We start from the raw sequence: 15,845 nt of genomic DNA on the forward strand, positions 1-15,845 counted from the left end.
AATTCCAGCATATTAAACCACTAATGAAAATTCTACTTCCTGAATTTAATACTACCCTCTTAATATTTAAGAATTACATCGAAGAAACAATTAGACAACACAGTGCTGTGGTTGAGAGAGTGAGCCAGAGAGGCTGGTATGGAAACGGTACCTCCTGTACTTTAAACATAACTGTCAAGTGTGAGAAATATTGGTCCTGGGACCCCAGTGCTTGCTGGGATCCCACGGGACACAGTGAAACCAACTGCTCATGGATTAAAATGGCAGCTGTCTTTCCTCTCAACCCCTCTGTGTAGGTATTTCTCTAGCAGCTGAGAAACAATATTCTGTACGTATGTATGTAACTGTATGACAGTGAGTGACGCCGTTTAAATCAGTACAGGGTACCTACCACACACACACACACACACCCCTGCATCAGGGAGAAAAAGATGCTCCAAATATTGCAACAAAAACAAGACGGAATAAAGAGCAAGCACGTGCCACGTGATCACCTGATTCACCTTGATGTCACCACAAATATGAAGGATTTAGGGGCTAGAATTAAGAGCTCAGACAAGCCACCAGGAACTGGAATTGAATTCCCTAATGAAAGACGGAGAGGAGCAGGCAGATTCTACATTGTTGTTTATTCAGATAAGCTGAGATACAATTCTAAAAGCAGAATGAAATGACTACACAACTAGAGGCTGGTTATCATTAAAAGGAGTGACCCATACTTCCCTCCATTCTGTATAAATGCACACAAATGGTTCCATGAAGGAGGGAGGCATAAGCTTGATGGTTTCTTTGATAAATGTATGTTATCAATATTCCCTGTGTATAGTCATCTGGGTTAGCCCAGGTTAGTCTACTGCACATTCTTAATATTATAAAGTGAACTACTGTAACCTACTGATACATCATGTCCCACCTGATCATGTAGGGAAAGGACAGGGAAGTGGCCTTGAAGAAAACATTCTAGACCACAAACAGCAGAAAGCTGTCTAAAAAGTGAATTCAAGATTGAAAGAAGAACTCCATTACGGAAGGAGTGTCTGGCCTTAAGATGTTCCCTGATGAAAGTGATGTCATTCCCACAGTAAGATGGAGACAGGAGAGCAGCTGGTGTGGGCTGAGGATGGACAGAGACAAGGAGAGCAGCTGGTGTGGGCTGAGGATGGACAGAGACAAGGAGAGCAGCTGGTGTGGGCTGAGGATGGACAGAGACAAGGAGAGCAGCTGGTGTGGGCTGAGGATGGACAGAGACAAGGAGAGCAGCTGGTGTGGGCTGAGGATAGACAGAGACAGGAGAGTAGCTGGTGTGGGCTGAGGATGGACAGAGACAAGGAGAGCAGCTGGTGTGGGCCGAGGATGGACGGAGACAGGGAGAGCAGCTGGTGTGGGCTGAGGATGGAGACAGGGAGAGCAGCCGATGTGGGCTGAGGATGGAGACAGGGAGAGCAGCTGGTGTGGGCTGAGAAGGGAGAAGAGGGAGTTAGGGAAGAGAGCACTGGGAAGAGCTGGGGAAAAAGGGCCAGAGGGATCTCCAACATTGTCCACATGAAGAGAAGGCAACGGGGTTCCTTCACTCAGGTAGGTATCTTATCTGCTATATGACATGGCTGGATTTAATGCTATAAAAAGGGAGTAAAAACAAAACATGAAAGCCAAGGCTCTTAAAAGGTTTTTCTGTCTTTCCAAAACATGTGAAAGTCTTTTTCTTCTCTGCCTCCCAGAGCTGGCCTAGAAGCTGCTGACCTGGTGTACTCAAATCTGTCCTTTGTAGCTCAAATCTGGCTGAAGGCAACCCCAGGCAACCCCTACGCTTCCACAAGTACAAAATTAATCAGTTCAAGTACTAAGCAGTCTGTGTCACAGGGAGTCACTGTATCCTGTTCCAGACTGTCCTGACTGCCTGTTTCTTCCCAAGCTGGACCTGCGGTGCAAAAGTCACAAATGGTCTCAGCTCAAGATGTGTCCTTACCACGTACCACCATGGGATATGACGTCAGCTGATGTCCTTGCTAGATGTAACACATGCTCACAGTGGGAAGCTGGGGCTGTACTTATCATCTCAGGCCTCAGCTACTGACTGCAGTAGTGAGCAGCTAATCTACAGACCGGCACAGGCCATCTTTCGAATACCATCTGTGTCTGGATGTGTATATTCACAGGGTTCTTGCTTTCCCAAGAACTTCTTTAATTACCTGATGGCTGCTTTGCACTTGGCTTTAGAAGGCCCGAGTCTGGAAACTCCACTCTCGGGTTTTAGGTATCAATTACATTCAGAGAAAAGGGAAGAATGGGGGAAATGGGCGAGAGGAGGCAGGGAGACAAACGGAGCATTACAGTAACAAATTAAAGCTTCCTTGGAAGCAGCCAGTAGCACGCAACTAGGAGCACACTTTTCTCTCCGACCTTCACAGCCACCGCCACAGGCAGCACTTCATCACTTGGCACAGAAACATCACTTCCCACAGGGACAACAAGCCCCCTCCCTCTGATATGATGATCCTGTTCCTGAAATAAACGGTCACGTGGGGTCACTGGAGGTGGTTACGGGCCCCGAGACCCTGAATTTTATTGAGAGCAGATGAGTCACCCCTTGTCTGTGTTCCTCTCTGTCCTTCATTCATTTAAACGATGGGAGACATGAGAGTCGAAAGTAAAATGTCTAGAACCAGTGAAAGCCTGAGAATAAAAAGTGGGTCCCATGACACCAGGGATGGGGATTCCGTCTGCCTCTGCTCACTGGTTACTGCTGAGCTCCAGGTTCTGGGGATGCAGGGGGAAAGGTCAGGGCTCCTGACTTCCAGCTCTGGGCCTGCTTCTACACTCCTGGGCTCCTGTCCTAGCTCTTCTCAATCCCCTGGAAGGTACTGGGCAGTAAAGCCTGACGCACCCCAACCTACTGACGGACATCACTCTCTCAGCTTTAATAGCCCTGTCACCAGCCTGTCACGACGCTAAGATTTCTTATGGACTCAGAGGCTCAAAGAGAATTGCATCCGGATGAGGCATCACTGCAATCTGGTCACATCCCAAGGAGGACGGTCACTTCATCATCACCTGCCGGTTCTCCCCAGCAGCACACAATGGTGACAGATCACAGAGGCAGGAAGTGCTCCCGAGGAGCCTGGCAAATGAACACAACAAGTGTGGGAGCTTCTTCAGCCAGACTGCTTTAAAGACAGGGTTTGCCTGGTCAGCTACAAACTGCCAACTGAGCAGACTCCCGGGGAAAAACACGATGTACGTGTGGCTACAACTCTATCCGGTGGAGGAGAGAAAAAGTCCACACAAAGCAAGATGAATGTGACCGGCCTCACAGAGAGCGTAAGACAGAATTACTTTACTTTGGGAAAAATGAACTCATACCAGGAAGTGTAAAATCTCATCTTTGAAGCATCTTCTTTTCCCATCAGATCCAAGATAACACACGTTCTTTCCATGCACCTTCAGAACTACAGCTTATTCTGGGAGGCATTCTGTAAGCTGGGTATGGCTGCTCATGGGGTTTGTCGCTGTTACCTACACTGTGAGTCTTTGTGCAGAACAAGGCCTGGACTAAGGGTTAGTTGCATTTTTGGCACTGAGAACAAGAAATAAAAACTGTTTCCACCCCAGCCGGAGTTAGTGGGAACACAGTTTTTCTTTTCCTTTGTTCTGAAAACCTGATTTGCTCTAAGTGGCTCTGTCTACAGTCTAACCTGTGTTAGGTACAAACATCATCGTACTGCCATTTCCCAGAAGACTCCACCTCACCCCCAGTCAAGAACCTCTCACCTGGAGACAGAAAGGACGTGAACTGGTAGAAGATCTCGGAGTCCTTTTTGCGCCCGCTGTACCCCACCACGCTGCCCACGTCCAGTGGGAAGGTCTTGAGGAGAGCACCTGTGGTCAGGTCGTGGAGCTGCAGAATGTTCTTCACATCATGGAGGTAGCACAAGACCAGGAAGTTGGACCTGACGCAAGCCACCCACTCTGAAATGCCACAGAGAGAAAACCAGATGCCACTTTGAAAATCAGAGAACATGTCACTCATTTAACTGGATAGCAGCGCTGAAGCCCTCCGGTGTGCGCCATCAGGACACTTCCCAAGTCATTTAGGATCTGTTTTAACCCCGCCCCCAGTCTTCGGCATGGTGACAGCTGCCACATCCACCTTTGGCACTCACTGTGACAACACAACACACAACAAAACAAAGCTCAGTCTTGAGAACTGTGGAGCGTTTAGGTTGCACTCATGGCTACCCACGGCTACATGAGTCCTGCGGACCGGACACTAGACACGTGGCTGTAAATATCCCCGCTGCAAACCAGAGCAGCAGGGTATTCTGAAGGCCCATGTGTGAAGGCGTGGTCCTCAGCCCATGGGGCCGGGGGAGAAGGTAGAACCTTCCAAAGTGGAAGGAAGTTAGTTATATGGGACTGTGTCCTGGAAGATGTGAGTCCGTCCCCCCCCCCCCCCCCCGCCTTCCCTCCTCCTCCTGGTTTACTTCTGATGGTGTGAAGCTTAAGTTAGAATTCCCACTATGGCTCACCAGAAGCAACAGAGCAAATCTGCCACAGACAGGAACCTCTACAACTCTGAGTCAGAACAAGGCTTTCCCTCATATAAGGTGATTGGCTCAGTCAAAAGAACAGGAAGAAATGAAAATACCTACATACGTATCTTATATTTGATATCATGCTATAAGGGATAAAGAGAGGGAAAGAACAAAGTCAAATCATATTCCATGTATGTAAGAGTGTACTATAATTCTGTACTTAGTACAGACATGTACTAAGCCCTCAGTGTGTCATCAGAAACCCTGAAAGGTCCTGGAGACACAAGTAGGGGACAGAGATCACTCTGGCACAGACACACCCGTGACCACACAACAGAAAAATGTGGACGTAAATGCTACTGGCTGAGGACCCAAGACAAGTACGAGCTCTTCAGCAAGGAATGAGTTTTGTCTGGAGTGCAGGGGTGGGGTGGGAGGACTTCTGGGGGCACAAGGCCAGAGTGAAGGCAGCGGAGGACTCTATGCAAGCCTGAAGGAGTGAGGATCGGGAGAGGCAGACGGGAACCCCGTAAAGACAGGCAATCCACTTTGAAGACTCAGAAAAGACATTTAGTTTCTGAGGATGGTGATGTGCTGGTGGTCTGTCTTGAGGCATTTGGTGAGCTGTGGGGAAGTGGGAGCTTGGTTAGCCACTGGTGAGGAGGCAGCTGTGAGGAAGGCCCAGGTAAGGACAGTACAGGATGATGCAGCTGACAGGTAAATGCACAACAAAGGACGCCTGCAGAAGGCTGGAGGGAAATAAGAGGAACATTATTGTGATACGTCAGGAAGAACCTCGGGGACAAAGCCGGAAGCCAAGTGAAGATACAGACTCCACGTTACACGGCCTCCTCGCTTGGTTTCAGTTTCTGTGAAAAACACCATGACCAAGACCACCTTAGGGAGGAAAGGCTTTCCATGGCCTGCAGGTTACAGTCTGTTATTGCAGGAAACCAAGGGCAGGAACCTGTCTAGAATTGGCACCATCCACAGTGGGCTTTTGACCTTCCTCTATCAACCAGCAATCAAGAAAATGTCCCATTGACAAGCCCACATGCCAGCGGGAACAGTTCCTCAATTTAGGTTCTCTCTTTCCAAGAGTGTCAAGTGGACACAGGGATGTGGAGAGCGAGGGAAAGATGTCAGCTCCTCCCACGGCCCAGGCAGGAAGAGCTCAGTGCTCAGCAGCAGAGCTATACGGACAGCATGAGAAGGGCAAGGAAGGGGCAGAATGGCAGACACAGAAGCCAGCCGGAAGCAGGGACATGCCATCCACAGCCAGGGATGAAGTCACAGGGCAGAAAGCCACGGATCAGATATACCGAAAGGTCAAGGTTTCCTTGGGTTTCATGGTGCGGTTCTCGACATTGCTTATTTTCGTAACCCAAGAAACTGGTAATTCACACTGAGAATGTGAGTACTTATTCTTGAGAACATCAAGACACTGGCCACAGGGAGGACCATCAGGGCATCGATCTTGGGGAGCTTTGATTACTGCACAAACTTTTCCGAAGCCAAAGCTAACTAAGAATTCACATATCCAAAAGTAGCTTGCTTAGGAGTGGATCGGTTCTGCAGCACAGCTCATGTGCTCATGTGACTTACTGCTCTAAAGAAAGCAGCATGGGGGGAAATGGAGTAAATTACAGCCGTCAGAGAATAATCAAGCTGTGCTAACCACGAGAACATCCAAGTTATACAACAGACCAAGTGAGTAGGAAAAGGACAGGAGATTTGTAGAGTGTCATAAATAAAAGCTCTGACTTTGTAGCTGTCCTCTGAGTCTGCTCTAGACCGTCTTCTCAATCGGGCATTCTGCGCTGATGGTGTACTGACAACTTTGCTCCTATAGAAGTGATGAGTGCAGAGAATATTCCAGGCTTCCCCTCCTGGCCTAAAGAGCCCACAGAAGGAAATCTGTCACCCCCAATCTCCAGCCACTACCTGCACTTCATTCAATTTATAAATGAGAAAGGATGTGTTTTAACACAACGGTAGAAAATTCAGATGGCTAGGAAACACGGACAGCATCCATGAAGACTCCTTCTACAAGAATTATCACTCCAACCTAAGTTGTGCCTAAAAAATTACCAGGGCACCTACACAAAGCCTTAGGCATCCACAGGATCCTTTAGACTCACCCACATATGCGGTCAACCACAGAGTAGGGCCAAGCATGGTTCTTCGGTAGTGCTCCTGGCTATACCCACCCCGTGTGGATAGTTCTGCCTCAGTACAGACAGAAGTCATCCAGGTCTCAAAGTAACATTGAAAGGGTTTTGGCCTGAGGATGCTCGAGGGAATGAAATGGTCCAGCACCTGCTCTACAGCTTGTGACCAACGCAGCATCCAAATATAGAAGAAGGTCAGAGTAGATGCTTTTGAAGAAGACAGGAAGGTACTCCTGGTATGCTATAAGTGTCTCTCCCCATGCTGAGTGGCAGGGTTAGTCTCTTCTATTTACTGAAGCTTGGGAGAGACAAAACACTACCCTGACTACCGCCTGGCATGTCTACACTGTGGCAGGATCAGGGAGGCATGCCCAGCTGCTACCTTCATGGAAAACCTGGGCTGAGCTGCGGCTCTCGAGCTGCAGGTGTGGATTTTGCAGGGAAGAGCAGGTGGGGCTGTCTTGGGGTGTGTCTGACACTGGCTTGGGGGTTAAAGGTAGGGATATTATCACCAGAGGGTGGAGGGGTAGCCCAATGCCCAAGGCTGGGGAGAAGCCCAAGCAAACTGGGCTTCCTCAAGAACCACAGAGACTGTAGAAAAAGACACAGTGAGAAATGCCATGGGAACCTGTGATCCTGAGGTCAGCTCTCCACTGTCCACTCCAGCATTATCAGAAATTTCGGCCAAACTTGGTGGACAGGGAGGAGTTTCTCACAGGTCTAGATGTGAACCTGGGTCTTCATGGCTGCACACACATGTAATGCACTGGACAACACATTGCAGGCGTGCTCTGGCTGAGAAGGGGCTGTTCTACAGCCTGGGCGTGACTCTTCACTACATATGATGTACTTCTAAATGGCCTTAGAGTTCCTCAGTCAACTTACTGTAGATGCTCACTTCCCACAAGCAAACTCTTCAGTGAAGTACATTGAAAGACTGAACTCTTTTGTGTAAAAACCTCTCTCCAGACTAGTGAGTCATCTAGATAAATTCAGTTTTCATGCACTTATTTATAATAAGTCAGCGTATCATTTTCGATCAAATGAGTAAGTGCCTATGGTAGCTTTCAATTAAATATAGGGGCAGTCTATTGTCTTTTCTAGCAAGATGGCTAGAAATCCACCCTCATATTTACAAGAGGTAGAAACAAACAGCCAAAGGTGATATAAAAGCTTTCAGTTAAGAAGGGTCCCTCTTCTTATCAGACAATATGTGCTATTTAAGCACGACATTCCTAATAATCGCAAGCCAAAGGTTCTGCCCTGACGAACTGGTCACCAGACCGTGAAGTGGACCGACCTGTCAATGTTCTCACAGGCACACTTTCCAAGCAGCCACTGTTCTTACCTAAGACATCTTTCTCGTGCTCTGGAACAAGCACTTTCCACTTAGACTCGTCAGGGTCCGTGAAGTCGATGTTGATCAGACGATAATTAGGAGAATTGCGGTTCGTCTTGAATGTGAACACTGTCCCCTCGTTGGTGACGTAGTCATATTCTCCTTCAAAGTTGTCTATCAATTTTACCCAGTTCAGGATTCCTGGGAAGAGACAAGGCACTCCTGTCACCTCTGATATTGTAAGAAATGATGCAGGTTTCTACGTAGGGAGGTGAGGGACTCTTTCCTTTCTATAAAGCTCAAGACACATATGGTACTGGAAGTTCCAACACGCAGGAATGAGCAAGGGCTAGCTGTGAGTGGACACCACGGAGTGCTTGAAAACGCTGGTGCTAAGGGGAGACTGCAAGACCTTGTCTCCTGCCCTACCATTCCACACACCTGCTCAATCCTCTGCCGAGCAAGTCTCAAATCAAAGCCTGCCTTTCCTGCCACCCCACAGTGTCCTCATCAGCCACCACCTGTTCTACCGCAGTGGTCCTCAACCAGGACAACAGACACACCTCTTCCAAGCAGCATTTGAAGTCTACAGATAATTTTGGTTGCTGTGACTTAGCAGGTGAGGACTGCTACTGCCATCTAGTGGCGGAGATCAGAGATGCTGCTAAACATGCTAGAGCACAGGTCAGGCCGTGAGGAACACCAGCAGGGCCAAGTCTGCGCTCTGGCCTATAGTGTTAGCTTTCTGCCCGGCTGTCCCACGGCCACTCTTGATTTACTCTATTCCAGACAGCACAATGTCTTAACACCCTAACCTGGTCCACAGTGGCGCCTTTCCCATCACACTCTGAATAAAGTCCACACACAACAGACTTTTCAGACCTAAGCCAACTTGGGCACTTTCCAACACTTGCCTCACCCACCTCCTGAGCGCTAGTGGTACTCAGGCATAGTGGTACTCGGGCATAGCGGTACTCGGGCACAGCGGTACTCGGGCACAGCGGTACTCGGGCACAGTGGTACTCAGGCACAGTGGTACTCGGGCATAGCGGTACTCGGGCACAGTGGTACTCGGGCACAGCGGTACTCGGGCACAGCGGTACTTGGGCACAGTGGTACTCGGGCACAGCGGTACTCGGGCACAGCGGTACTCGGGCACAGTGGTACTCAGGCACAGTGCTAATCAGGCATGCCACAGGCTGTGTCCTCTGCCTGACACACTCTCAAAAGGCTGGGCACTTCTAACAGGCACACGCTTGGTGACATTTCTCTCAAGATAGAGCTGATTTAACAGCTGATTCCTTGTGGGTTTTACTTGCTACTTCATACTCAGCTTCAGGCACTTTGAAGACACAAATAAAAGGTGTATTCAATGAAGCTGGGACACTTACCAGTCCTTTCTTCCTAAGACCTGGTATGGAGTGGTCATCACTGAACATCTTAACTACATTTGCTATCATCCTGGCTCTGTACCCCCTTTAAGGATCAGAAGCTCACTGGAAGACACCTGTTTCACGATGTACCTGACACACAGGCTCAGTGAACATCTTAGAAAATGTATACATCAAAGAACTCTACAACGTTAGATATTCTCCAAACATCTCCTGACTTCAATTCCACAGCAAACTTCTATTTTAATTTGGACAATTCACTTCTATCCCAGTGTCTTCAGTAACTATTTACATTTTACACCTGTGTCTTATTTGTACCCACAGAATACCTTTCCATAATGTGTTGTTGAATTAAACATCTCAGGGAAAGTGTAATTCCAGCACAGGAGACCCAGTCCTGTGGCCAGACATATTTGGATCAAAATCCCAGCTCTCCCACTGTTTAGCTTCAGGATCTTGAATGATCTTTTCATTCTGTTTAGCGTTATTTCCTCAACCATCAACTAAGAGTCAAAGGAAACATGAAAAATCATTTTTAAAGTGACTGTTAGTAACTAGTCCACAATAAAAATTCAGTGAAATTATTTTTTAAAAGTAATTTGAATTAAGACTAAAAAAAAAAAAAGCAGTAAAAATAAAAATTTAAGCCTCCCTAAATGTTGGCAATAACCTGCTGAAAACAGAGAGAGGGTCTTCATTTACAGAAGAGGCAAGCTTGGAACACCCAGGAATGTACCTAGCACGAAATGCGGGGTCTATACAAAAACAACAAAACCGTTGAGCTTTTTCTAAGGAAACATTAAAATAAAAACACACCATTGCCCTAAGTGTGAAGAATAATATTTCAGAGACAAGGAATCCACTGGAAATAGAGAAACGTAGCCCAGGAAGGTCGGCAGAGAATGTGACGTCATTCTGAAACTTGGCTGGAAAAAGAAAGCACGAGGACGACAATGCAGGGGCTTCTGTGACGTGACACCAACCGACCCAACTGTCCCTCGAGCACCTTCACAGCACTGTAGCTCTGCCTCCTTTAAAGGCTGTGCTTCACTGTCCCCACACAAGCACTCCTCTGCATCACACATCTGCACACAAGCGCTCCTCTGCATCACACATCTGCACCCAAGCGCTTCACTGCATCACACATCTTCACACAAGCGCTCCTCTGCACCTCACATCTGCACACAAGCGCTCCTCTGCATCACACATCTGCACACAAGCGCTCCTCTGCATCACACATCTGCACACAAGCACTCCTCTGCACCGCACATCTGCACACAAGCGCTCCTCTGCACCTCACATCTGCACGCAAGCGCTCCTCTGCACCTCACATCTGCACGCAAGCGCTCCCTCTGCACCTCACATCTTTCACAGGATCCTTTTCAACTTACTAACGGCCTTCTGACTTCAAACTATGTTCTATACATAACTGAAGAACACGCTGAAGTCACTGGGAACGATGTGTCAAATAATCCTGGGACCATTCCCTGTTCACACCGCTCGCTCAGTTCTATGCATCCGATGGGATTATGCCACTCATTCTATCTGCCACAAAAAGGCCAAATAATCGTGTGTGACAGTTGTGGGGCCATTTTAACTTGTCTGTGTTCACGTGCTCCCTAGACTTAGAGGTCAGACTGCTAGCTACTACCCCAGAATTATCAGACTTAAACAAAACTCACGGGAGGTCATGAAGCTTTATCTCTAGTAGTATGTTCTGTTGTAACGTATACTCTGGTATTTATTGAGATAGCCACGTCATTCTTACGGCATTTTCTCAGACCAGTCATTCTTCACCCCGTTACCCCCACTAAGCTGTCCTCTGCAGAACGGCTGTTCCCAATCTGTAGTTTATCATTTGTAGAGAAGTTTAATAACTCAAGTTTTTCCACATTTGGTGGGCTGCACTTTAGGATTTCTTTATATTTATATTCTCTCTCACTAAATCTCTCCTTTGCTATGTTTAATCTCCTCTTTAATAGCTGTATTCATAATGATAATGGCCATGTGCTCTACTAAAAGTATTAGTAATTTTCTAATCTGATGGTCATTCACAGTCTTTATTTCTTGCTTATGCTTCTAAGGTTTTTGTTCTGTTTTTTAACAGCAGCATTATGCAGATGGTTTATCTTTTAAAGTGTGTTTAACACACTTTACACTAGGGATCTGATAATCCCACTCTAGTGTGTCTACTGACTCCACTTCTCATAATCCCACTCTAGTGTGTCTACTGACTCCACTTCTCATGACAGCAAATGTCTCTGTGTGAAGATTCTGACTGTGTGATGCTGATCTTATCCTTTGGAACCTTCTTTGTGGGACCCCTTGGGGCCTGGGTTAAAGGGCCAATCTTCCAGGGAAGGTCTGTATTTCCTTTTGCTTGCCTCTTCAAATATAGCCAACATAGGAACACTTTAAATTCTTGGCATGTAGAGTTCCAGACCTCAGAGGCATCGCTGTGGCCTCCATGTGAAGGTCAGTGTCTCTCATGCATCTTGGGAAAATACTTATCTCGTCTATGGCTCCATCACTAATGCCAAGGTAGACCTTCCTTAGTACACATCTCAGACCTTCCCCGACTGGATGTTTCACCTATCAATCACCCCAGCATTTGCCCTCAACAGTGGCAAAGCACACAGCTTTCACTGTCCATCCCCTTCCCCGGCAGAAACATTTGAGACCGGCCCATCTCTGCCCCTGGGCGCCTGCTTTCACCCCATTGCTGTTCTCTATGACTTCTGGTCCCTTTCTGCCAACAACAGTGTATCTGGAGATCCCTGCAGAAGTGTTGACAGTACTTTGTTGCAGCCCAAAGGCTACTCAGAGTGCACACTCAGACAAGCTCCCAGACCAGACCTTACAATTATGCTCCGTGTGAGGTTAAACGCTGCATATGAGGCACAAATATACTTTTTAACTTTTTACGGGGCAAATTGCTCCCCTCAAACGAGTACTCAGTAAACTTGTTCATGTAAAACAAGGCTTTACACACACACACACACACACACACACACACACACACACACACACACACACCGTCCCTCATGTCTTAGAGCAACAACAGTGTAAGTCATTAGCTGCCAATCAAATATGTGAAGATAATCAGAAAGCTTCATTTGTTTCTAGCAAAAACGATAAAACTCTATTTTTTGGACTATGACAATTGTGGACACCAAATCCTGATCCAGTGAAATGTCAGATTCTTTAACTATCCCCCCACCAATAAAGCATTTCTTGATGTGAACATTTATTTCACAACATAACCTTCTTATGGTTTCTGCTTGAAAAGGTCACGGAGACAATGGCATTTATCACGATCCCAACCCACCCGAAGCCACTGAGTATGGACCTCTGGCTCTGTGGTGCACACAGGTGAGTGTGCACACAGGCCAAGCTCCTCACGCACTCAGCTTCTGCTGAACACCAACACCTCAGACAAGCCTGTGGGCATGTCACTAATTCTCAAGAGCTGACTAGCTGTAAAGGGACACTGTGAGTCTGGCACATCAGAATCCAGCTGCGGCTATATTTGTATAAAAACAGCTGTAAAATTTAAAATGTTTTCATTTAAATTAACTTCATTATTTAAAAAAAAAAACAAAAAAACCTTGGAATTCAAAAGCATCACACACAGAATTAACCAGACCCAAAGTCTACATATGCATCTCAATGGACTTCTACATAGTAAGGACAGACACACAATAGCTGTGGAATTTCACACTGGATTTCACACTCACAAATATGTCTTACAAACTTTACTACCACCAAAACTGAAAAATCCATGAAGGAGTGATAGTCGGAACTAGAAAAATAATTAGCTTTATATCCTCTAACTTGTGTTCATTACAACACCCCCTAACGTTTAGCCTTTCTTATTCTCTGTTCTATGTTATACTGCACCCATGTATACCTTTGTTTAAATATATATGAATATATTTGTTTACACAAATAAAAATATATTCACATATATATTTAAACAAACACACACACACACACACACACACACACACACACACACACACACACACACAATAGGCTAGGTTCCCCATGAGGGAAATTGTGTATTTTTCCTTACTGAGATTGTGTGACCTCACTGCTGTGGATATCGCTCTGTATAAATAAAATGCTGATTGGCCAGTAGCCAGGCAGGAAGTATAGGCGGGACAAGTAGAGGAGAGAATTCTGGGAAGGGGAAGACTGAGTCAGAGACACTGCCAGCCGCCGCCATGACAAGCAGCATGTGAAGATGCCGGTAAGCCCCGAGCCACGTGACAAGGTACAGATTTATAGAAATGGGTTAATTTAAGATATAAGAACAGTTAGCAAGAAGCCTGAGCCATTAGGCCAAACAGTTTAAATAATATAAGCGTCTGTGTGTTTATTTTATAAGTGGGCTGTCAGACTGCCGGGGCTTGGCGGGACCCGGAGAGAAAACTCTCCAGCTACACCTCACTGAATATTATGCATTCTAAGTCCATCCATTTTCCTGCACAATTTGTGACTATATTTTCCTTTAGAGCTGACTAGTATTCCATTTGATCCACAGATCATTTTCATGACCCACTCCTTTGTTGTTAGACATCTAGGTTGCTTCCTGTCCTTTGCTACAGTGAAAACAATAACAAAAACAGCAATAAATCTGGGTTGCAAATATTGCTATGGCAGAGTGCTGAAAAACCAGTTCCAGGGCCAGGCCCTCACTGGGCAGGACATTTCAAAAGGAAGCCTGTGGAATCCCTTTGTGCTCTGGAATCTTGCTCTAGTCTTTTGATGGAAAAATAAGAAGCAATGAGCAAAAAAAAATATTAAAAAAATAATTAAAAAAGGTATTTTGGCTACACCATGGGGGCTCTTTCATTTTTGCTATTTACAAGTGAGAATCCTGTTGATTTAAATGAACAACATGAAAATTACTTTTACAAGAGACACGTCTTAATTCCTTAACCCTTTCGGGGTTTGCTCATTGTCTGTACGCCATTTATTCATTCTGAGGCCAACAGAACTCAATTCCCAAACCTCTCCACCATAAAGTTAACGTGGCTTTTTGTTAAGCCTGCTTCTCACTGGGGACTGATTTGTTTACTGGATGGAGATTAACTTAAAATAAATCCTCTTATGGTTTTGCTAGAGCAAAGACTCTTCCATCTTTCTTTGAAAATGATTAATGATATTAACGACACCTTGTGGGGAAATGTGTGAAGGTCTCTAATAACAGAATTAAGATGCTTTTATACTTTACAAGAACTATACAGGATTGCCACATCCCAAGGATAACAGAATCAAGGTGCTATCATAGGCTGAGCCTAATCAGGGAGAAGTCTCTGACCGCCTGGGTGTGGAGGATTTCCTTATGCAGGCCTGCAGCTACACCTTTGTTTAATTTTATGTCTGTTGCATTTATACCCCGCCCCCCACCAACTCTTGCAGCACACCCCCCATTCACGGCCTCTTTTTAATTAGTATTGTTATACACACACATAAATATGACCTGCCGAGTCTCTTTAGTGTCATGTGCATGGGTATCTTCTCAAGACTTACATTTGGTACTGTGCAACCACGTAGGGGCTCACCCCTGGGAAGACTGACCGCTCCCCCAAACAATCATCTAGGGGTCCTGAGATTCCCCCCATCCACACTGACACGTCAATCACTGTCAATGTTGAGGCACCATTTAAGAGACTACAGTGCTGAGACTTCCTGGGTGCACCTTCTCTATCATACACAGACACAACCGCGAGGCAAGTGTCCTGTCCTCTGGCTCATCCAGCTTTCCCACTCTCTGACGATGTTCCTGAGCCTCAGGTACAGGGGCTGTGTTGTAGATGTATCAGTTGGAGCTAGGCACTCCACAGTAAGCAGCTCTCTGCATTTTGACCAGTGTGGTTTTTCTGTACTGGTCTGTCTGCTGCAAAAATAAGTTTCTTTAACGAGGTGTGAGAGCCACACTGGTCTCTGAATGTAGGGCAGACATTACATTGGATTGATAAAGTGGCAGTGGCGGGCTCTCCTCCACGGTCCATGGCCTCAGTAGCCGTGTGCAGTTGGCTACGTTTACAGTCGATGGCGGGAATTCCCTCCTATTGAACGGCCCAACTCACAGACCCAACCAATTAGATGGCGCTGGCTACTGCCGAGATGGAAGTCCCACTACTGCACCTTCGGGGATATCTTCCCATACTGTTGGGGCTCACAGGTGTCACAGCTGGGTAGGACTACTTATTACTCTCTCCCTCGGCACCCTGCAGAGCATCTTCCAGGACTATGAGAGCTAGTCCTCAGGGAGGCGGCTTCTGGGTCAGGTCAGGCTCAAGTCCTTCAAGTTTTGGGAGGCCGCCAAGGGCAACAGCAGCCATACTGTTGTGGGACTCTCTTGGACTTCCCTGACCAACCACTCAAAAGGGGGTTTTTTATG

General features: G+C 46.6%; 1 protein-coding gene across 1 annotated transcript in view; it reads right to left on the reverse strand.

Annotated features, from left to right (window-relative positions):
* The window catches only part of Prep (prolyl endopeptidase), a 109,450-nt gene that overhangs the window by 37,025 nt on the left and 56,580 nt on the right, over positions 1-15,845 (reverse strand). Inside the window, exons 8-9 of the mRNA XM_059272440.1 lie at positions 8,052-8,243; positions 3,769-3,966 (exon numbers count right to left, since the gene is read on the reverse strand). Of these exons, the coding sequence (XP_059128423.1) occupies positions 3,769-3,966; positions 8,052-8,243 (390 nt within the window). The remainder of the gene's footprint in view (positions 1-3,768; positions 3,967-8,051; positions 8,244-15,845) is intronic.

This window comes from Peromyscus eremicus, chromosome 8b (genome assembly GCF_949786415.1).
Source record: "Peromyscus eremicus chromosome 8b, PerEre_H2_v1, whole genome shotgun sequence".
NCBI lineage: Eukaryota > Metazoa > Chordata > Mammalia > Rodentia > Cricetidae > Peromyscus > Peromyscus eremicus.